This window comes from Ursus americanus, chromosome 25 (genome assembly GCF_024610735.1).
Source record: "Ursus americanus isolate L20-20 chromosome 25, mUrsAme1.1.p, whole genome shotgun sequence".
In the NCBI taxonomy this organism is placed as follows: Eukaryota; Metazoa; Chordata; class Mammalia; order Carnivora; family Ursidae; genus Ursus; species Ursus americanus.
Window position 1 is genome coordinate 21,517,257 of NC_142151.1, and position 23,929 is coordinate 21,541,185.

The 23,929-nt window shown below is 36.6% G+C and overlaps 1 protein-coding gene across 8 annotated transcripts in view; it reads right to left on the minus strand.

Moving 5' to 3' along the window:
- ABCC9 (ATP binding cassette subfamily C member 9) overlaps positions 1-23,594 on the minus strand; it is a 127,862-nt gene extending 104,268 nt beyond the window's left edge. For 4 of the 8 annotated variants that reach the window (XM_087855686.1, XM_045811763.2, XM_087855685.1 and 1 more), the window contains exons 1-8: positions 22,316-22,472; positions 21,864-21,978; positions 19,241-19,301; positions 17,639-17,800; positions 14,898-15,039; positions 9,507-9,628; positions 2,559-2,725; positions 1,309-1,551 (exon numbers count right to left, since the gene is read on the minus strand). In XM_087855686.1, the coding sequence (XP_087711812.1) occupies positions 1,309-1,551; positions 2,559-2,725; positions 9,507-9,628; positions 14,898-15,039; positions 17,639-17,780 (816 nt within the window). In that variant the 5' untranslated portion in view covers positions 17,781-17,800; positions 19,241-19,301; positions 21,864-21,978; positions 22,316-22,472. Of the gene's footprint in view, positions 1-1,308; positions 1,552-2,558; positions 2,726-9,506; positions 9,629-14,897; positions 15,040-17,638; positions 17,801-19,240; positions 19,302-21,863; positions 21,979-22,311; positions 22,473-23,062; positions 23,302-23,406 lie in introns of those variants that run through there. The other 4 variants (XM_045811762.2, XM_087855683.1, XM_087855684.1 and 1 more) reach the window with 4 other exon arrangements.
- Positions 23,595-23,929: the final 335 nt, after the last annotated feature.

Below are 23,929 nucleotides of genomic sequence, written 5' to 3' on the forward strand. Positions count from 1 at the left end.
AACTTATGTTTCCTAATTATTTGACAAAGAAATGCAAATTTGAAGATGGCATATACGTTTAAGCCAATGCATGGCTTCACACATCTGTAGTGGTTTGTTGAAAGGATTTTAAGACCTGAACAATCATCATAATTAATTCTTAGAGAGGAGGTGGATAACATTTTTTCATTGTAGGAAGCCAACTCAATGGAATAGAATTCAATTGTGTTTCATATTCGATTCCCTGTTAGATGAATAATTTGATTATTTTTAAAAGTTTATTAATGCAAATGTTAACGCACTAAGTTCAAGCTGATCTGTTTTATAAAGAGTACTCAGAACACTTAAACTATGTTTAGGCTATATTGTTAATCTTTACTTTAGCAAAGAAGTTTTAAAAACATTATGCAATACTTTTCCCAGAGGTGAAACCAAAAAGATGACTCAGGTTCATTTGTAGTAACCATTTCCTGCAATATTTATTTCATAAGACACATTTTTGACACAAAACAGAGGTCATTTTCATCATTTACCATAAATGCTTTGTTGTCTTGATTTAGAACAGACAAAAACTCTAACTGATTCACCATACCCTACCCCTTTCCAATGTTGTTGTGAATACTAATAATTTCAATCGCAACAATATTTGTAGATGACTGCCATATAAATTACATCTACCACTGTGGAGAGCACACATGACTATACAGAATAATAACAAGACAAATTCAAAATATCCAAAGACTCATGTTTAAAGTTTTTAAAGCAATTGCTCAAAGAAAGTACCAGAAGAAACCAATTTTGAATGACATGGAGGATGATACATGGAATAGGTAGATAACTTTATTTAATTCAGTTCTCAAGTTTGGAATACAGGCTCCAAATTTTAGTAAATAATTATTTTAGGGATCCTAGTTTCTTAAAAGTGGTTATTAATGATATGATTTATTTTACCTTTATATAACAAAATTATTGACAAGATACTTAAAAAAAACTTAACAATTCCATGAGTTATTAACATGATATGGTAACAAGAATTAGATATACATGATCACTGAGCTTAATTTTTACTTTCCACTTGGTTCCAGGAAAAAAAATAATGTTCCCTCTATCCCTCCTCATGTATGAACTGGGCAATTAACACAATATAACTTTATTTCATTGGCTCTTCTGGTATATTCTCAGTGGCCCAATTCACATGACTCAAAATTATTGGGAAAGACATATGAAGAAAATCTGATCTTCCTTAACCAAGATGCTTAAGCTTAGTGCCTTTTACTTAACAGACCCATTTTCTACAATTATGGACATGAAAAACAGATACTAAATTACCTTTTGTTCTTCATATGCATCTTTCAGGCAAACATAATTTGTTACCGCCCTCATTGCTATTGGTAATTTTCCAATTGCTTTCAGATCAATAGGCTTTTTATGAGCAGATATGATAAGCGTGTTCATCCACCAGTATGTTGCTTTTGACAATAAATTTACAAATGGTTGAAGAAATCTCACACCCAGATCCTGGAGGTCTTCAGGAGGCTTTACTTTCTGAGGATTCATGAAGAATACATATCTCTGTGGCAAGAAAAATTCCACGGAGTAATAATAACCCAATTATTTTTCCACATATTAAAATTAAATTTTAACCTTTTCTACATTTTCATTTCAGGAAAACAAAACGTATATTTTAATACCTCTTACATTCCTTTGGAGATATTTTTTAAAATATTTCCCTTCTGTTGTGACTAGATTAATTAGTTAAATGCCAGAATTTTATGTTTAATCGACTTAGGGACAATTCTTAAAAAACCAGATTATCCCTTTAAAATATAGTTATTACTAAGAACAAGTCTTTCATGATATCCAGTAATAGGGTCAACTAAATAAAGATTTTTACATTATTTAGATTTTTTAAATGTGTTGACACCATTATTGAGTCATTCTCTGATAATTTGTGGTTTGGCTGATGTTCACTAACTGTTCTCCGCTATTCCTTACAGATTGTGACTTGCCATTCAGAGCAAACTTGAAGTGCTCTGGTAGAAAATGAATACTGAAAAATCATTCAGAAGTATGTCACACAACATAATAGCATTATGTGATGCAAAACACAATAGGTTTGTAATCACAGACCAGGCATGAGTCTTGACTGTGTGACTTTGGATGTCTAGTTATCTCTGTAGAAGTCTCTTCATCAGTGAAATGAACAAACATATTATCTTCTTTTCATTTTGAAATTTCTAATACAGTAGTTTGCTTAATATAGGTGTGCTTGGGGCAAATCATGGATGATGGAATTTCCTGATGAAAACACTTTCATCTATAATATGAACAGAGCATAATGTTTGGCACATAACAATCCTACTCAATCAATATTTACAAATGAATAAATAGATTCAAGGGTCATACCAAGATTTCTGGAACACTAATGGCCTGAAACTTAGTGATTAGTTCAACTTTTATACACATGGAGGATATACATTTGCTCATCCTCTTGAATACTAATGATTTCTGGCTAACTATAATCTTTAATATTGGGGTCTTAAATTCCAGTAATTAAACAAAAACGATTAGATACCTACTCTGACCCGAATTACATTGATCTCCACAGCCATGAGCAGTCCGTTCAAGATGACCATCATGCCAGTGATGCAGAAACGCAGGTCTGATACTCCCCAACCAGACTGCCAGTATTTGACCAATTTTATGGTCTTTGTAATAAAGGCCATTACCCAATACAGAAATAGGGCTGGAAAAATAAAAAGGAAAAGGAAAAAGATGCAATCTTTCCCTGATATTTTTTTTGACTTCACTGAAATTTCAATATAAATATAATGCTTTTCAATAACAAAGATAATTTTTAATACTTTATTTCCACATAATTTTATTTTTTAAGAAAACAACATATATGCCCCAGCGCACTTTTAGAGTTTTGAACTGAAGGTGTGGTAATGACTTTAAAATGCTGGTGCTATATTGCATGGTGCACTGGGTGTTATATGCAAATAATGAATCATGGAACATTACATCAAAAACTAAGGATATACTGTATGGTGACTAACATAACATAATAAAAATTATTATTAAAAAAACAAATAAATAAAATAAAATGCTGGTGCTTCCACTCTGTAATAGATGGGCAGATGTAAAAAGACACGTAAATAGGAATAACCTACACTCCAGAACTTATGTGTAATTCTGTTGACTTTAAAGTCAATTCTACCTCCTGATGTTGCTTTCTTTTTTTTTTTTTAAAGAAGCCCCGATTATATTATATGCATCACCTATCCCATAGGTAAGTGTATTGCAGATTCCAGGGGTATGTCGAATGGTATTACCCTGGAATTACTATGGAATGTACGTTGGCTATATAATGGGGTTTCTGCTTTACAAATGATCAACATTCAAGTAGTAAGTAACTCTTCTCACCCAAATGGCTTAAAACACCACATTCCTCCACAAACTGAGGAGAAGAACAATGATCCTACAGAACAAAGCCAGACCTTACACAATGGGATGAGAAAGGTAGGGATCTATACCATCTCCTAACCACAGCCAGCCTTTCACAACAAAAATGAGATGGACACAGACACTTTACTAGAAATCAAAGGTCCAGTATACTTCAAACTTTGAATAAAGATCAGTACAAATGAATATGGGATGAGAAAGAAGTAATCTGAAACATATACGAGACAATCCATTGTACAATACTTATCAGAGTTATTAAAGTTTAAAGATGGTCACAGCTTCCTTAGTGAAAAAGAACTGAAACTTTGGCATATAAGTACATCATCTATTTTATTCTAGCATAAAATAGAAAATGTCAGAATAGATTTAGAAAAAAAAAAAAAGACCAAATTACATGCAACTACATGCTACCTAAAGAGATTCATCTTGGGGCACCTGGGTGGCTTAGTTTGTTCAGCGTCCGACTCTTGATTTTGGCTTAGATTATGATCTTGGTGTCTTGGGATTGAGGCCCACATTGGGCTCTGTGCTCAGCACAGAGTCTGCTTAGGATTTTCTCTCTCCTTTTCCCTTTGCCCCTCCCTCTGCTCACCTGCTCGCTCTCTCTCTCTTTCTCTCAAATAAATAAAATCTTTAAAAAAAAAGAGGGAGATTCATCTTACGTATAAAGAAACAGATTGAAATTAAGTAGATAGAAAAAATATACAATGAAAGGAGTAAACACAAGAAATCTGGAGTGGCTATATTAGTATCAGATAAAGTAAACTTTAAAACAAAGAATATTATTATCAAAAATACTAATCCGAAGGGATACATGGACCCCGATGTTTATAGCAGCATTATCTACAATAACCAAATTATGGAAACAGCCCAAGTGTCCATCGATTGATGAATGGAGAAAGATGTGAGATACACACACACACACTGGAATATTACTCAGCCACAAAAAAGATTGAACTCTTGCTATTTGCAATGACATGGATGGAGCTAGAGTATTATGCTATGCAAAATAGGTCAGTCAGAGAAAGACAAATACCATATGACTTCACTCATATGTGGAATTTAAGAAATGAAACAAATGAGCAAATGGAAGAGGAAGAGAGAGAGGCAAACCAAGAAACAGACTCTTAACTATAGAGAACAAACTGATGGTTACCAGAGTGGAGGTGGGTGGGGGGATTAAGGAGTGCACTTGTGATGAGCACTGGGTGATGTATGTACATGTTGAATCACTAAATTGTACACCTGAAACTAATTCTACACTGTATGTTAACTAACTGGAATTTAAATAAAAACTTGAAAAAAATAGAGTATTATCAGAAACTTTGAAAACTTTTAATAATGACAAAGGGTCAGTTTTTTAGAGACACAACAATAAAAAAAAACACATTTGCCTAATAAAGATTTAGAAGATCAGAACGCTATCAACCACTTTGAGCTATTGATATTTATAAGGCTATATAATATTTAATATTATAAAAATATACCCGAACACCCAAACACCTTCAGAATACACATTCTTGTTAGTGCACATGGTACTGGCATAGGCTATATACTCAGAAAACCGGAAAAAATAAAGAAATCATATGAAGTATGTTCTCTGTTCACAATAAAAATAAATTAAAAATCAAGAAGAACATTATATCAAAAGCTAATGATGTACTATACGTTGGCTAATTGAATTTAAATAAAAAATAAATAAAAATGAATAAGTGAATAATAAATGAAGATTAAAATTTTAAATAAATTAATTAAATAAAAAACAAACAAGAACAATCAGTGTATTGATTTTCTATTACTGCTAAGCCAATTATGACAGGTTTAGCAGCTTGTATCAACACACATTTATTATCTCACAGTTTCCATGCGTCAAGAGTCTGGGCATGGATCAACTGGATTCTTTGTTTCAGGGTCTCACCAGACTGCAAGCCAGGCATTGACCAGGGCTGCAGTCTCAACAGAAGCTCAACTGATTTGGTGTCCTCATCTTTGCCACACTCTATTGACTAGAAACAAATCACGTGTCCCACTCACATTCAAGGGTGTGAACACCAGGGACAGAGACTGTGAAGGTAAACGTCGAGACTTTCCACACAATTAGATATCTAGAAGTCTCCAAACATTTGGAAGTTAAACAACATAGTTTTAATTAACTGCATGTTAAAAAAGAAATCACTAGGGAAATTAGAAAATATTTGAACTAAATTATAATAAAAATAGTACATATTAAAAATGTAAGGATTGCAACTAAATCAATACTCTACAAGGAAAATTTATGGCTTTAAATATTTATTTTAGAAAAAAAGACAGATGCAAAATCAATGATCTAAGTTTCTATCTTAAAAGCTAAGGAAAGAAAAACAATGAACAAAATAAATAAATGGATGAAAATGATAGAGATAAGAGTGGAAAGCAATGAAATAGAAAATGAATAATTGAGAAAATTAACAAACCTAACGAAGCCAACAAAGTTGATTTTTGTAAAAAAGATTAAGAAGATTGCTAAGTCTCCAGCTAGACTGATCAAGAAAAGAAGGAAATCATAAATCACCAGTATTAGGAATGAAAAGAAGAATTATCCCTACATATCCTGCATACTTAAGAAAGATAATTGGGGAATACCTTGAACAACTTTATGACAATAAATAAAAAAACTTAGACGAAAGGGAAAATTTCTTGAAACCTGTAACTAACGAAAACTGCATAACAAGAAATATTCTGAAGAGTCTATATCTAATAGAGAAATAAGTTTAAACTTAATAAATTTTCTCCTACTGAGATTTTTTTGGGGGGGGGAATAAACAAACTGACTCTAACTACATATGACAATACAAAAGAACTAGAATATCCAAGGCAATCTTGGGAGAAAAGCAAAGAAAACAAGTTGTATGGGTACACTATATGATTTCAAGACCTCCAAAGCAATAGTAATCAGATGAAGACAGAAGGGTAATCTCATAAAACTCACAAACAGATCAAAGGAACAGAAACTGTAGAGCCGAGAAATAGATCATACTAAAATGGTAATTTGATTCAAATATTTTACAATGGTCCCAACACAATCTAATGAGAAACGGAAAGTCTATTCCACAAATGGTGCTGGAACACATGGATATCCATTTGGAAAAAAACAGCCTTGGTACCAGCCTTACATCATAGACACAATTAATTTTAAATGGATCACGGTCCTAAAAATAAAAACTAAAACTATAAAGCTTCTAAAAAAAAAACAAAAACAAACCCAGGAGACTGTGAGGGAAACGTATTTTGAGAAGAGGCAAAAAATTTTTAAGACACAGAAAGCAATAATTATGCATGAAAAAATGATAAGTTATGGTACATCAAAATTGAAATCTTCTGCTCACCAAAAGACCATGTTAAGTAAATGAATATGCATGCCACAGACTGGAAGAAAAATATTCTCAAAACATCATCCAACGCCATACTAATATCTAGTATATATAAAGTACTCCCACAACTCAATAATACAAATGCAACCCAATAAAAAACAGGCAAAAGATATGATATAGCTGCTTAACAAATATAACAAATGGTTAATAAACTTATCAAAAAGTGCTCAACATCATTAGCCATCAGGGAAATGCAATCTCAAACCACAATGAATTATCAGTACACACCCACCAGCATGGCTAAATTAGAAAGATCAACTCATCAAAGTTGGTGAGCATGTGGATAAACTGGGACTCCTACACATTATTAGTGAGTATGTAAAGTAAACCACTTTGGGAAAAGATCTTGTGGGTTCTTAACAAAACATCAACATTTACCTACATAGCCTATGATCCAGAAATTCTACTCCTAGGTATTTACTCAAGGGAAATAAAAAACACATATCCACAGAAAGACTTGCACATGAATGTTTATACACTTTTTTTTTTCATGATAGCCAAAACCTGGAAAAAGTCGAGGTACTTATTGTCAAGAGGACAGAAAACTGTGGTTCTTTACACAGTGGAATAATACCCAACAATTACAAGAACAAAACACTGATCTGTACTATATTATGGATGACCCTTAAAAAAAATCATGCTGAGAGAAAGAAGTGTTACACAAAAGAATTTATACTATATGATTCAATTTATGTGAAGTTCTAGAATAGACAAATCTTATCTACAGCGGGGCAAAAATCAGATTAGATTTTTGCCTCTATGGAGATGAAAATGAGGACTGACACAGGAAAACTTTCATGGATGATGGCACTCTTCTATAGTTAGATAGGTGTGTGCATTTAGAAATTTAAGATTTCTATACTTCAGCGTGTAAATTTTATCTCACAAAAAGAACTGCAGGAAAATTTAACTCTAGTTAATGATATGCATGCTGAAATAATTAGGAGGTAAAGCATATTAATGTCTGCAATGTACTCTAAAGTGTATCAAAAAAATAAGACAGCCCAATGGATAGAGGGATAGAATGATGCAGAAATGTGACCAAATAGAATAAAACGGAAATAGGAGAATCTAAGTATTAGCTATTTATGAATATTCACTTGGTTCTTTTCAACTTTCTGTATGTTCGGTGATGTACATAATATAACATTGGGACAAAATTACTTGTTTTGTAATATGAAAATAAGTGTGATTTTTCTAGGACCAAAGATTTCTCTCCTAAAATAATGAGAAAGTTAGACTATCTTTTATCTACATAAGTCCTTCCAGCAATATGAGCAAATTGTGCACTCTGCCTCGTATCTACAGCCAGACTGTGACCAGGTCTCCTTCAAAATATTATCAAAATGCACATTTCTCTTCTAATTACATCTTATAACTCATATCTTATTCATCAGCAGTTTTTCAGAAACTTACATGCCTAACATACTGGATTCCCAACAGCATATATAGTTTTTGGCTGTTGTCTGGTAAAAATTTCACTCTTTTTTCTTGGCATCTTCAAAAAAAGATTTCTGTGATAACATCTGCCTTTCATGTTGTACTAAACAGCTTTCTATTAAGATAATTCAGACTTTGACAAGCCTTTTAAATTAATATTTAACCCAGTCTACTTGTTTGTACTAGATTGCCTTTGCCCAATCATATAATGTGGTGCAACACAGAATTAAATACTCAGTATTTTCCAGTAATTCACTTTAAATTTCGATGTCCTCCGGACAAGCAAATAAAATATTTGTGTGGTTTAATTATTACTTTTCCAAATTTCTTTATCAGTAATCAACATCACTCTCATCATTTAACAGTTAGGTGCACTCTCTGTACCCTGTGTCCATTCACACAAACACACAACTCTGCCTGCAAAGTTCAGATATTCACAGCCCCTGGCAGCCCAGCCATGATCCATGTTCTACATCTTCATCCTAGCTCTCTTTATGAAAGTACACACCACGGAATGCAGGGACTGGTCAGGGCATTAAATGTAACTAATTGGGATAAGCAATATTTTTACAATGTCAGGCAAAAATAAAATTAGAACACTTCAGATAGCCTCTTATTTCCACAGGACAAGGAGGCAAGAGAGGCTGAAAAAGAAAAGGTGAGGCACGAAGCAGATACAAGGGCCATGCTTTGAGGGCAGCGGCTTCTCAGGACAGTACAGTTTCCAGCATGCTGTGAAGCATATTCTGCTGCACGGGGTCCCCCACACCTCGGCAGCAAGGCTATGAAGAATGTGACATTGCCGCAGCATCGGTGAAAAGCTGGGACCTTCAGAAAATGCCTCAGGATCCCAAGCCACAGGCAGAAACGCAGGGAGCTACACGCACTGAAACTTGCTCCTGGGGCAGGACTGGGCAAGGGCTCAATTCTTAGAGTATAGCCCCTGGGAGCCAGCAGGCCGGCACGTCCCTTCCCGGTCCTCCTGCCACACACCAACACACCACGAGGGGCATCTAGTCGAGAACGGATGAAGTGTTTTCACAGCTCAGAGCACTCAGTTTATCTTCATCTCTCCATTCACCAGGAGACTAGAGAAGAATTAGTATTGTCGTTTTCCCACGCTCCCCAGTCCCAGCCCCCAGGGACAGCGTTTACTAGGAAGAGAAAGAAAAATAGCTCCGGGGAAGGAGGGGGACACTTAATCATACTTACCTAAGAGTAATTTCGGAAAATTTGATGTTTCAATATTATGATAATATACTATTGATGTTGTCGTGGCGACAAATCCCATCACAGCCGGCATGAAGAGGTGGAGATGCCGCGACTCCCGCCGTCTATGGAGAGCGGTACAGTATCAGTGTCTAGAGCTGCTGGCTCCAGATAATTTCTCATTTTGTTTCCAAACTGTCCATTATAACTTTCTCTTACTAATAAGATGCTTAAAATATAGAATGCAGTAGTCGTTGCTAAGAGAACATGCAAGGAAGACTATGTGGGGAGACATAATTCTGCCCAAAGGATTTATCCCAATGCAGAGGACCGGGTACCACAGCTAAACAAGCCCTTAAATACTCACAACAGGAGCACACATGTAACTAACTACTTCTCTACTGAAGGGCAGAACTGCTGAAATAAGTTAACACCGAAAGCAAGTAAAAACCACGACATGGATATGAACTCTAATGTACATGAAAAGTACATTTATTCCTTTGATAGTTTTCCTAAACTTTATGGCCTGTGGTGACTTCTCCATTGGCACTGATGCATTCAACACTTGTGTGTTTGCTGTGTCCAGACATTATTAGATGTTGGGATGCAACAGCGAACACGACAAGATAGAGTGTCTGTGGTCACAAAGCCTAGAGTCTAGTGGGGAGAGCAATAGGAAATAGGAAATTATCACACAAGTGAAGGGACTGTAAGTGCATGCAGGGCCAGTGTGTGAGGAAGAGAAAACTTTGTGAAGGAACTGACTTCTGAACTGAAGCCCCAAGAATGAGGAATGCTGCCCAGAGGAGGAAGAAGGAAGACTATTCCAGGCAGGGGATCCAGACATGTTTCAGTGTATCACAAACAACTGAATATGACTGAAAAGACAATAGATTTCACTCTGAGGGCAATAGAGAGTTTCACGTGGATTGGAAATATGACAGAACCAGATTTGCATGGTAGACAGCCCTCAACTCCATTTACATTAACAATGCCACCTAGTAAAACATTTAACTTTTCTCAAACTCCTTAAATACATTAGTACATAAACGGTATGAAGAGTGACTAGTTTGAGAGTGGAGGAAAAAGGAGCATTTGGGAAACACACTTCACAAGAGGTATGGTTGATGGTGGAAAGTAAAATATGAAAGGGAATCCGCTAGTCAGGAACATGGTAGAAGAACACTTTAAAAAAGGGAACAGAATGTGTAAATACACGAAACTGTGTAACGTGTTCAAAATTCCAAGTAGTCGAGATGGGATGTTTGGTGAAAGGCTCTGTATGCCAAGGTGAGGAGCTGGAATCGAATCTTTTGGAAAATCAAAATACTTAACAGGTAAGTAGTATGGTCGACTTTGGGGGTTTCAGACAAATCAATCTGGTAATAACATGGATGATGGAGTTGATAGGTAGTGTATGCCTCTGAAGAGAGGAAAGAGACATAGAAGGAAGAAAAGCAGTTAGCAAACTATGGGTATAGACCAGGCGAGAGAGGACGGAGCCTGAATTAAGCACTGGCGGCAGAAACATGGAAGTAACACAACATCTGGAAAATATTCATTGTTAAAATGGACAGGACTTTAATAGTGTTAGGGTCTTAGGGTGATGGGGAAGGAGACATAAAGAATAATTCCCAAGGGGGCTGGGTGGATGGTGGGTAACCACATAAGACTTGAAGAGGATGAGCAGATTGGAGAAAAGAAGCTAATAAGTTCCAGCAAGGCCTTGCAAACCATGAAGGTGTCTACTAAACATGCAAAGAGAGTTGTCTAATAGGCCCAGTGTATGCAGAGATTTACAACATGACCAGTATTATACTTGGAATCATTAATATGGACATGGTAACAAAAATGTGAACGTACCATGATAGCTTAAAAGCTGGTTTAAAAACCACCCACTACCCCCCAGAAATAGTTCAAAATGGTCAGAAAGAAAAAGTAGGAAGTAAATGTTTCATCAGCATGGAAATTAAGAAATGCTTCCAGTATTTTACCATTAAACCAAATAAAGAATTTAAAAAATCACTTACTTAATATTTAGGAAACTTAAAAATGAGCCTACTACCTATCAAGGCCTATAAATAAATGTGGTCAAAACTATGCTCAGAAGAAAGTTTATAACCTTAAACATATTCAATAAGAAAATATTAAAATAAATAAATTATGTAGTCAATCCAAGAAGTTAGAAAAAGAAGGACAAAATATCATGAAGGAAGACAATACAGTAAGGGATGAATAAAGATAGCAACAGCTACAGCAAGGTTTTATATTCATTGTGACATTTCTTTGTTGGGATTTCTTGGGTCTTTTAACCACGCTAGTCTTTTTATTAGGATTGCTATTATATTGTTAGTTGTCTACTTACAAAGCTGCACGAGTTTTGAGTGGTGTCCCAACCCTATTCTTTCCCTTAATCTCTGTTATTTTTAGAGTGTGACTCGCAGACCTCAAGGTTCTGGTAGAAGCACATGCATCCCATTATAGCAGAAAATCTTTACTCAGAAAGTAAAGAAGAAAATAAAAATGCATTCATCATGGAGGACAAAAAAATAATTTCAAAAAAGACAAAATGATAAAAATAAAAGCTTAAATGAAAACACAATAATAGTGAAGACTTTAATACACATTTTTAGAATTTGATGAATTAAATTGTATAAAAATGATCAATAAACAGGACTTGAGTAATCTAATCAGTAAACTCATAAAATTTTGTCTCCAGCAAAGAAAATATATTATTTTCTAATTCTTGTTAAAACTGTATAAAACAATCAAATTTTTAACTATACTGGAAACATTAATGAGTCCTAAAGTGTATTTAACAAATTACAAGCCTTATTAATAAATCAATCATATTAGACTAAAAAACAAACTGAAAATGATTGCTAGACCTAGGAGAATATCTAAACCAGAACCACAAACTATTTAAGTAGAAATAATAAAGAGGACATTTCTTACAAAAATCTATGCAAAACAGGTAAGGATGTTTCAAAAGAAAAATGAATAGCTTTAATATTTGTATTACTAAAAAAGAAAATCAAATATTCCAAATTAAGAAAGTCTTTGCGTTGTTTCACTAATTATAATGAGCATTTGTTACATTTTAAGTAAAGAATAGTTCATAAATATTTTGTTAAAGAAAGAGAAGGAAGGAAGCAATGATCAGCAATGTCAAATGTAGCAAGTATGATACGGAAGAAAAGGTGTACATTAAAGTGTCTTTAATGTTCAGTGGCATTCTTGTAGAAGCAGTTTCCAGAATAGGATGAGGCAAGCAAGAAAGCAAACCAAACTATGGAGCTCAGGAATCACTGGAAAATGATTTTTGAGAAGCTTGGAGAAAAAGGGTAAGGGGATGGACACTGAAGAGGGTATGTGTTGTAATGACCACTGGGTATTATTAAGACTGATGAATCACCTGTACCCCTGACACAAATAATACATTATATGTTAATTATATATATATGTTATTATTATTATTGTTATTAATAACAAATAAATAAAAGAGGAAGGGGAAGCAGTCAGTAGTCTGCAGCTAAAGAATGGGAGGGGTAACACAAAATCAAGAGTGCATTTCTGCTTGATTTCAGGATGGGCCTCTTATATCACTACTACTATAAAACAAGTTTCTGACATTAGCATCTGTCTTCACCATTGTTAGCCCAGCCTCTACATCTCCAACTGAATCTATACATTGATCATGAGGCCGGAAAGAAGGAGGCATCCTCTCCTACATGATGTCAAGTTTTTAGGAAATGTTGGACTGATCCATCTTCCACTTTATATATACACATAGAAACACACAGAGTCAGCCTGTATGTTAAGGGAATAAAAAATGAAGACTAGAATTGGCTATGCTAATACACTAGAATAGAAATACACCAAAGGGTTTTTAACAGTAATCAATAAGATAATAGCCAATCAAGCTTCTAACTGCTGGAAGGCATGCAATATCATCAGAGTCCCTGATTTTTCTTTTTATTGGAAACTAAGACGCACACATCCATGCAAAGAACTGTCATAAAACATTACAAAATAGTTGGCTCCATAACAAAAGCTTAGAAGTTTCATTCCTCATTAATTGCAACAGAAAAACATAAACAGATGTCAGGGAAGGTCCTTATTAGATAAAAGAAAAATGATTTTTGAGCTTTCTTTTTAAAAACTCCTAAGAACTTTTCATATCAATTCTTCAATTGACGGTGCACTATTTAGCATAATTTCATAATCAAAATTCTATTTGACATTGCTTATCAAAATTATTTCCTATTTTTTGTTAATATGTGATAAAAATATTTTTCCCACATTATGTTCAGGTTTATAAGTAGAATTCATTATGTTCTAACTGCTTAATGCAAACTTCTTTTATAAGAATGACAAAATTCCTTCAAAAATATGGGTTTTCTGGCAAATCCTGATTTTAAAATAGTTTTGTGTTGCGCCTCAATTTGTGGCTAGATCCTCACTGGTTCTCAGACTTCTTTAATGCCTGCCTCATCTACCTTTGCTTCTTTATAAAACAAATGGAAACATCTGAGAACTGGTTATATAGTTATATGTAAATATATACCTATTTGAGCTGTACGTCAATATAGACAATCTTTCTATGTATACCTATATTGATAGATAAAGTAAACATCAAAGTGTTTAAAAGGAGAGAACTTTCTGTAAGAGCTACATAGATGAAGGAACAAAGAAACAGCACATGAATAAGCACAAGTCACAGATGACCTGAATTTTTGTTATCAGAGAAATCACGTAGCAACACAAAAATACGGACAAAACACATGATTATCAAATGCAGCAGTCCCCCTCTTAACAGCAGGGGATATGTTCCAAGACCCCAGTGGATGCCTGAAGTCACAGATAGTACTGAATCCTACATATATTATGTTTTTTCTTATACATACATACCTATGAGAAAGTTTAATGTATAGATTAGGCACTGTAAGAGATTAACAACTGATAATAAGAAAATAGAATAATTATGACAATATACTGTAGTAAAAGTTATGTGAATGTGGTCTCTCTCCCTCTCTCTCAAGATAATTTATTGCACCGTATTCACCTTTCTTCTTGTGATGAGGTTAGATGAGAAAATATCTACGTGATGAGATGAAGTGAGGTGAATGGCACAGGCATTTGTGATCCAGTGTTAGTCTACTGACCTTCTGACTACCCATCATCAGAAGGAGGACCATCTGCTTCCAGACTTTGGTTGATCATGGGTACATGAAGTTACAGATAAACAGGACTGCTATAAAATGAGTGACAGCTGTTGTTCCTAATAAGTTATAACTAAAAAATTAAGCCTGACTTGGTACGTTCTTAACTACCATCCGTATCAGTATACTCACTCGTATAGTGTAATCGTATTAACTATGTTGTGTCACTTACGAATCAGAAACAATGCCTTCTGCTATTTCGCAAACATGCACAAAGAGAAGGGCAAATGTAAGAATCCATCTCAGGTTATGTCCAGGAAAATGAAGCCATGTGTTGTGATGAATTTGTACTTTCGAGCTTTGACTTCCCCACCCTGAAAAGAAAAAGAGAAGAAATAAGAGGATTAAATATAATCATGGTGGGCGCCTCAGTGGCTCAGGCGGTTAAGTGTCTGCCTTTAGCTCAGGTCATGATCCCAGGGCCCTGGGATGGAGTCCCGCATTGGGCTCCCTGCTCGGCGGGAAGTCTGCTTCTCCCTCTGACCCTCCCCCACCATGCTCTCTCTCTCTCTCATTCTTTCTCTGAAATAAATAAATAAAAATTTTTAAAAAATAAATAAATGTAATCATGGAAATAATTCACATTGTGCTACCATTTGGGGGATGGTAGATTTCCTGAAACAGGAATGAGAGGTGCTCTCTAGGGTAGCAACGAAAATCCCGGTCTATTTTCGTTATGTTAAAAAAAAGATAGCAGTTCAATTTCAATGAATTTTTACAAGACTGCCTAGGTTAACACATTGACATTTGTTGCACTGCTCAAGAATAAGGCCAACTGTGGGTGACAACATGGTTATCTCATGCTAATCAGAGCTCTTACTGACAGGTCTCTGATTCATTTAAGAGGAAACCAAATTAATGATGATGTTAATAAAAGCAATTTGGTGTCTAAAATCTTTCAAAACATGGGATCTGTGGGGGGACTAACGCAAAGAGCCATATTTGGTAATGAAATGTAGAACTCATTAGTTGAGTCAACTCAATCATATGCATATCATGTGAGAAAAATTATAACCTATGACTGGGCCAGCGCTATTCAACAGTGGTAGTGATATTTTCTCAAAGAAATGTTTCGTTTGTAGAGAAGCCTCGCATACTTCAAGAATGAATCGGGGTTTGTGCTCGAAATATTGCAGGAAGGATTTCTGTAAGGACTAATGGGACTCCTGAAGCAGTCTTTGAAAAGAAAATTGATTCATGTGTTAGTTGTTCCCAAATGAACTTCATTATGGAAAGATTAGTTACATATAATATGTTGTACTCAAATTTATGCTGTAAACTCTGCAGGCAAGCTTTCCTTATGCCTGATACTTCTTTGAGATTTATTTATGATCTCTCACTAGCTCAAGTAGCCAATGCGATAGATGAACAGAATAGATAGTCTGTATTTTCCTCCACCATTCCCCTTTGACAATGTTCACTCCAACTCCACTTGATTCAAATACCCTTTTGCCAGCCTGTGTTCAAAGCTACCGATGCACACAAGACTGTCACAGTAATTGCCTTCTAGAGGTTAGCTGAGTATCAAAAATGAATTATTAACTGTCAAATTGGGATTTAAAAAGTATGGTCTACTTTTGGCCAAAGGGCATTGTTAATGTCCTACAAGGTATACCAACCATATAAACAACAACTCATGTTTCTATATATGGCCACACTGGCACAGTTATGTTTACTGTCTATATATTTGTTTAACACGAATAACTATGTGCCAAGATTTTCGTTGGCTTCGGCATGATATATCTTGTAACAGAAATTTTTTTGATCACTGTTACAATGCCAGATACATAGTAGTCTCTCAATTAATATTTGTTAAATGAAGAAATTAAAGCGTATAAATTATTTGTAGACCTTCTTTTAAAGCAGGTCATGAAGATATGCTAGTTTTCTTAAGAAAAGCAGTCTGATGGTTTTTTCTTTTATTTTTATAAGTAAATTTATTTATAAGCAAAATTAAACACCAAATTCAGAGAGTAGTTACCTCTTTTGAAGGGATAGGGACACGGGATGTGGGAAAAGTAACAGGCTCAGGAAATAGTACACAGAGGGATTCACTTATAGTCTTCCCATTAGATTCCTTCAGATGAGTGGTGACCAGCTCAATAGATGTTTATCATGTTAGTCTCTGTCATTTTTATATGCGAAATGTATTTAAAAAATTTTTTAAGTTAAAGGTCTATTTTGATTGTTTTGGGGGAAGTTATAGAAGTTATACATAATTGCTTTAAATAATTGGATTTTGTGTGTATGTAAACTATAAAATAATAGACAAAACTGTATTTTTAGCTCCTTTGCAAATTGTTTGCATAAGTATTCTTTACCTGGAACTCACCCTTATCACTCCTACTTGAACTTGCATGCTGCATGTCCTCAGGTCCCTCAACATGTCACTTTCCATGCAATCTTCCCCGCTAGCCCCAAGAATTAGTTGTTCTAGCAAGTTAATGCCCAGGATAATTTGTTCCTGTACCTGCAAATGAGCTTACAGTGTGGGATAGTCATTTTTCTCTTGACTTTGATACATCTGTTTCACTGGACACTTCCAGTGAATATTCCAGGCAAGTACTGTGTTTTACCCATTTTCCATTCTTTTCACCAGCTCAAAGCAAGTGCTCAACAAATGCTTTAGATCTATCCCACATGACTCTCTTTTCCTCTTTTTAAAACACTGCTGCTGCTACTTAAGTCCATTTCTAAGAAGACACGTGACTTCTGTTTTATCTACATAATATCCTATGCCAAGAACATAAATAATTGGGAAGCACAAAAAATTTGCTTGTTCTTTTCTGACAGATTTATATGATCAGTTTTCATGCTGGGAAAATTAGGTCAACATTATACCAAATCTCAACCATCAACAAGACCTTTAAAATAAATATTCGGTGAGGAAATACAGAAGAATAGATTACTTACCAATAAACAATATCGGAAAAGTGATAAACAACAGGAAGACATGAGGGACCAGGTTGAGGGCATCCACAAAGCAGGGATTTTGCAACACACCATCGTAGATATTATATGAAGAAATGTTGTTACCACAGAATGAAAGGCTCATTTCTTCTTATATGACTTACTCTAAAAGGAAGAGAAAGAATAGTCTCTCATTATTAAATTCTCTTTCATAAAATCATAGCCCTAAGGAGGAGGTCTTATTATAAAATTAACCCCCTTTATTTTCACAATTGAGGAAATAGGAAACTGTATGCCACAGTCATTTGAGAGTTTCTTATGAACGCTTTATACATTCTATAAATCACTTCTTCGCGATCTCTTTTTTTCAGAGAAAAATATTTTATTTTAATTTGAAAAATACATGATTATTAATATCTACCAATGGTGGTACCTTAAAGAAGTGTGTGTGTGTGACTAAAATGATTTCAAAGAACAAAAATAGTGATATAGCAAGAAAAAGAAAGAAAAAATGAAACAACTGACTAATACTACAAGACAGTGTATATTGAATCCTTTCTCGTCCTTTTTCACTGAAAATGCATTAGCAAATTACTTATGCTGGGCAAAATACCACCACTTTTCGTTAACTGTACAAAGGAATACTAATACACAAAGGCCGATGTGGCGGCAAACAGAAATCAGCCTTCCTCTGAAGAATATTAAAATCAAATGCTTCAGATAAATTAAATATAACTCAAATGACAACTTAATGAAATCACTTGGGTCCCACAGTCAGAGAATATTCTTACATGAAATGCACCCTAATCAAGTTTCGAAACAAAAAAAATGTTTTTAAATTGGAAATCAACATTACATTAGAGTAAAAGTAGACAAATTTAGAGAGTAAGCTGAGGACAAGGTAGCCCGGGGTTTTGCTAGCCACTGTTGGGACTTTGGCTTCTACTCAGTGACATGGAATCACTGGGGAGTTTTAATCGCAGGAGTGACCCAGTCTGACTCACATTTTAAATGAATTCCTCTCGTTGTGCTGAGAAAGATGGTACAGGAACAAGGATCTGCTCCATCAAAATACCACTGTAAGGAGGGCACGTATTGCATGGTGCACTGGGTGTTATACGCAACTAATGAATCATCGAACTTTACATCAAAAAATAAATAAATAGAAATTAAAAATTAAAAAAAATACCACTGTGAAATTCTGAAGAGCTTGAGCCTGCTGAAAAATTCTTTTATTATGCCTCCTATTTACTTACTACCTGCCAAATGCTGGGCACTTTGCATACACGATCTTTAGTCCTTAGAACAGCCAGGCAATGCTAGTTATTTGTATTTTACAGGAAAGTATGCGGAGGTTCAGTAACTCGCCAACCAATAGGGTAGCCGTGATCCATACCCATGGGCCTGACTTAAACTCTTTCTCCCCCTGCAGCATGCCGCCTCCAACGTATTTTTTTCAAAACATGTTATCCATTGTCATCAAAAGAAGTAGCAGTTTAGAATTTTAACCTCACTGCACTTGGTCTCTTTTCCACATTTATGTCACGCTAGATTTTGAGTTAGATTATTAAAGGTTGGTAAAGGTATAAATAAGTAAACTAGTACCTTTTCTCTCTTCCCTTTCATTGAGAAATGATTTAGCAATGGTCACGAACAATATTTTTCCCTAGGAAAAAAACAAAGAATGTTACACAGAAAAGATTGACAACAGTAGGTAAACTATTGGAGAAATCAAATTTCAAGCAAAAGTTTTATAAAGCATTATATGAATAAAACAGCTAGTTAAAAAGCCTGTGTTTACAGTCCGTAAATTCTTATATGGAATTCCTCTCACATTTTGTTTCCGGTAAGCCCTTTTATTGAACATCATTGATATGATCTCTAGTTGAGACCTTTCTCATTAAAAAAAAAAATTATATTAAAAAAAAACCTCAAGATGAGGGTATATACTTGGCAAATTCTTAGCAACTCTTAAGTCTCCAAGCCTCATAAAATAATTAAAAAGGGCTTGAGATTTTTTAAGTAACAGTAAAATGGAAGTTTTGTGTTATGTACTATAGCTATATGAAGTGATGGATCTTAACTAAAGCTAGTGTGGTAATCATTTTACAATACATCTAAATCAAACCATCACGCTGTACAACTTAAACTTATACAGTAATGTACGTCAATGAGACGGGGAAAATAGAAAAAAAAACAAACTGAAAAATAACAGCTAGTAATGGAATTTCTAAGACTTTCTTTTGTTTTTTAGACTATCCCTTTTATTGAGTAGAAATGATAAAAAGAAATTTGAACCCACTCTTATTGAAAGACATGTATAAACTGTTTCCTAGAATGAACCACAAAATAATTTTTACTTTTGCCGGTTTATAATTATAATATTACAATTGGCCACATTTATATACAGATAGATATTTAATCGTTATCATTGAGCCAGATACTAAAGTGTAATCTGAATTTGCAAAACATAGACTTCATTAGCTATAATAAGCATTGCCTACATGGTATGTTCAATCAATCCTCAAACCTATCAGTCAAGTAACCTTTGGATAAATGTGTATAACGGTGGAAAGAAGATACCAGAGAACTACAGCAACCTGCAAAAGTCAAAGAACATTTCCAGCCACGTGCTTGATGTCTGGGATTCTAGGCCATTCATTAACTGTAAAAATACTTATTGATGCTGACCATGTGCTAAGCACTAGGAATCCAAGAGAGCACATGCCAAGCAGTACCTGTGGTCTTAGACCGTATGGATCAAACTACACTAATCACAATAGCTCTTGGTATAATATAAAGCTTATGATCTACCAGGCAGGGAAATGGACAATGATATAATCATACTAGGTGCATACTTCAGATTAGTAAAGTGAAAGCTTTAGAATGATTTCTTTCTTCTACCATAATCTCTAACCTCACATGTCCTAGGGCTCCCAACCTGTTCGCTACCCCTTTTTATATCTTTCCTGTTTTTCTTTCTTTCTGTCTCCTCCTCCTCCATCCTTTCCTCTCTGACCCTTAGCTTCTTTCTCCAAACCTACAGTACACATGTGGCACATTCTAACAGTCAGCCCATCTTACAACTCAACATGGGCAAAAAGGAGGGAAGGAATGAACTTGTAGATAATTACCGTGTTTGCCAAAGGCATTTTATACAATCAGGACTTTCAATTAGTTTTTAAATCTCCTATTGTCATTCAGGGTTTCCCTCCCAGAAGCATGATTAAGTCAGGGACGTTTTGGGAACGGTATAAATTGCTGCTCTTGCTGGCTAAACTCAGTCATGTGACGCTCCTGAGCCCTGCCCCTTCTGGGGCTGTCTTCTTCAACTAAGCACTGACGGAGGCCCAAGCATCCAGGAGGAGAGAGAGGGGAAAGAAGCCAGATAGGAGGACATGACACTTTTCTTCCCACAAGTATAAACCCACTGAAAGATGTTCAAGTGTTTAGGACAGCAGACAGTTCGGACTGAATGAACTTTAAAGACAAATGTCAAAGTGAAACTTTGATTATAGAGATGGTCTGCAAAGCAGAAAGCATAGAAGGAAAATACTCCTTGATGCCCAAACGTATGGCTTCATGGAAAGAATCCCCCTCTCAGTATTTTTATTCTTGAAATGTGTTCTAGAAAGTTCCATACCCTCAGGAGTTATAAAATTTGGATTTAGTTGATGGCTAAAGTAAAGTAAAAAGTAGCATTCTTTCCCGCTCATCTAGAAGAAAGTGTCAGTTCTAATGATGTAGCAACCTCCGAGAACTTAAACATGCTGGAAACACCTGAAGAAAACATGCTAAAAGCACTATAAAAACTTTCATTCTTACACAGAAAGTCACTCGTACTTTAGTTACATGGAGATTAACTATATGTTATGAGAGAGAAACAAGACACTGTAAAGAATTTAGGGCACCATTATCTAGGGCATTTCCAGGAATAGATCACTTAAACAAATGTAATAACTTCTTTGAAATTTTTCATTCAGTCTATGATTCACAAAATAGGAAGCAAAAGATGTCTGTCTCCCTATCTCTCTATGAATGACAGATCCAAGTAGGAAAATCACTAGCAAAAATGACCACTGACTTCTGATTTAGTGCCTGATCTCAATGCACCCGCTGAAGTTCCATCGCACACTAAAGGAAATGGTAGTCGACAGATAAGATTCAGACACGCCAAAAGGATATTTCTTTTAAGCCCAAATTGAACAAACAAGCAAAAAATAAATACCTTGGGCGGTCGCTTGATGCTGCTTCAAACCCCTACTCGTGCACTTGCACTACCTTCAAAACACCGGCTTCCTACACTGATTTAAGTGTCAATTTCAAGCCCAGACGCAGAACTCCTAAAAAGTAAAGAGTAACAAAAATTAAGCAGATAGAAAACTACTTCATGAACAATACAGGAGATCGTCTAAAAGAAAAAAAATAGTAATAACTCCTTGCACTATTCCCGGACAGTTTTAAGTAGGAGGCGGCAGAGTTTTATAAGTAAAGCTGGAAACCTGATCCCCACGCCCTCTCTTCTCCGGCTGGGGCCCGGTGCCTTAATTCTAGAAATAGCGAGTCTGAAGGCAGCGCTGCGAGGGTGCGCGGGCGCCTTTTGCTTGCCGAAATCGACAGTTTACAGTTACTCTTAAAATGTTTAAATCATATTTATGTAAAAAATACGGACTCACTTACTCCAAAGGCAGTTTTCCTCCCCTAGGCGAAGCACGCAGGGCGCCGGAGCGGATTATTTTTAGGGTGGTGGGAGATCAGCTGCTGCCTCCTATCGGGTTTCTAAATTGCACAAACTGCTCTGAGCTGGGGCGGACACGACAACTCCGAGGCAGGAAACTGGGCAGAAGCCCCGAGTGCAGCAGTGCTTGGGACTGGAGACCCTCCCCACCCCCGCTCGGCCCTGCTTTCCGTACTGGGGCGACAAACTTGGGGCGCGAGACGCGAAGATTTTACAAACACAAGTAATAGCCTCCCTTAAACTTCATTAAACACTGAAACTCGCAATGTATGATTCAAAGATTCTCTGGAGTCAGGTTTTCAGGCGCCAAAACACGCAAGGTACTCGCTCGCACTTGCCAATTTTTTCCCCAGGTTCTATATGCTCCCTTTTATTAACCACAAAAGGAAGCGGATCTGGGAAATGAAGGGCTCGTTCCAGGCAGAGGACCCCGCTGCCAGGCTGAATGGGCGCGTGCGAATGTCTCACACGAGCGAGGCGGGCTCAAATCGAATACTTGCCCCAGCGACCCGGAAAACTTGGTTACCCCTCCGGACCAGTCGCCGCGCTTCCGAAAGGCGACCCTTACCCTAGCTCCCCGAAAGTGGGACTTCGGCTCCCACATCTGCACAAACAGTTCCCCCCACTCTTGCTCCCGACCAGAGAGAGAAATAACTGTCACGGAGATAACGTGTTTAAAGTCCACTCACCCCCACAATAACTGCCCCCAGGACTCAAGCCGTAAATTTTGTCCCCGGGCAACCCTCTTTAACCAACACTCGATTTTCTCAGGGGCCAGTGCTCAATCAGCTTGAAATAACCACTGTTTTCAGCAATTGTCCTAATCTGATAAAGAATGGTAGGCAGGCGGGCTGGTGCCTCCCGGGCTCCGTGCGCGAACGCCAAGGGGCCCCGCTCCAGGAGCGCGGAAACCCGCGGCCGGTTCCCAGACCTGCTGCACCCTGAACCCGGCGGCCTCCCGGCCTCTGCGACTTGGTGGCCGGAGGCCGACCCCCGCCCTGCGAGCCCCGGGGATTTCCCGCGGGCGCCTCACTCTCAGGAAGGTCGCTGCGTTCCCGCCTGAGTGCCGGGCCTCCGCCAGCGACTGAAGCTTGAACCCTCGGCCGCTAGAGGTCTGCGGGGCCTCGCGGGGCGACATCTGGGAGGGTCCCGAAGACTCTGGTCCTACGGCGCTTGAAAGTTTGCCAACTGCACCCTGGAGCTGTCTGCGACGACGCAGGCGCACAGAGAAAGCGTGCTTCAAGAACCGGGATCCGGGTACTGTGGGTGGAACCCGAGAAGACCCGGTGAACAAGCCGGAAGGGGGACCTGGGGCTCTTCAGGGCGTCTGGGGAGAGACACCTGGAAATAGGGGGTGCAGATAATCCCCAGATATCTGAGTGTTCTACAGAAAATCAGGTTGACTTTGGGATTTTAAAAAAAATATTACTATTATTAAGGTAATAGTAATTTGCAGCAGTAAGTCATGCTTACTGTAGAAACTTTGGAAATTATTGAAAAGTATAAGGGAGACAAATGGGCCCCCAAACCTATAAAACTGAAAACATTTTGTTGCA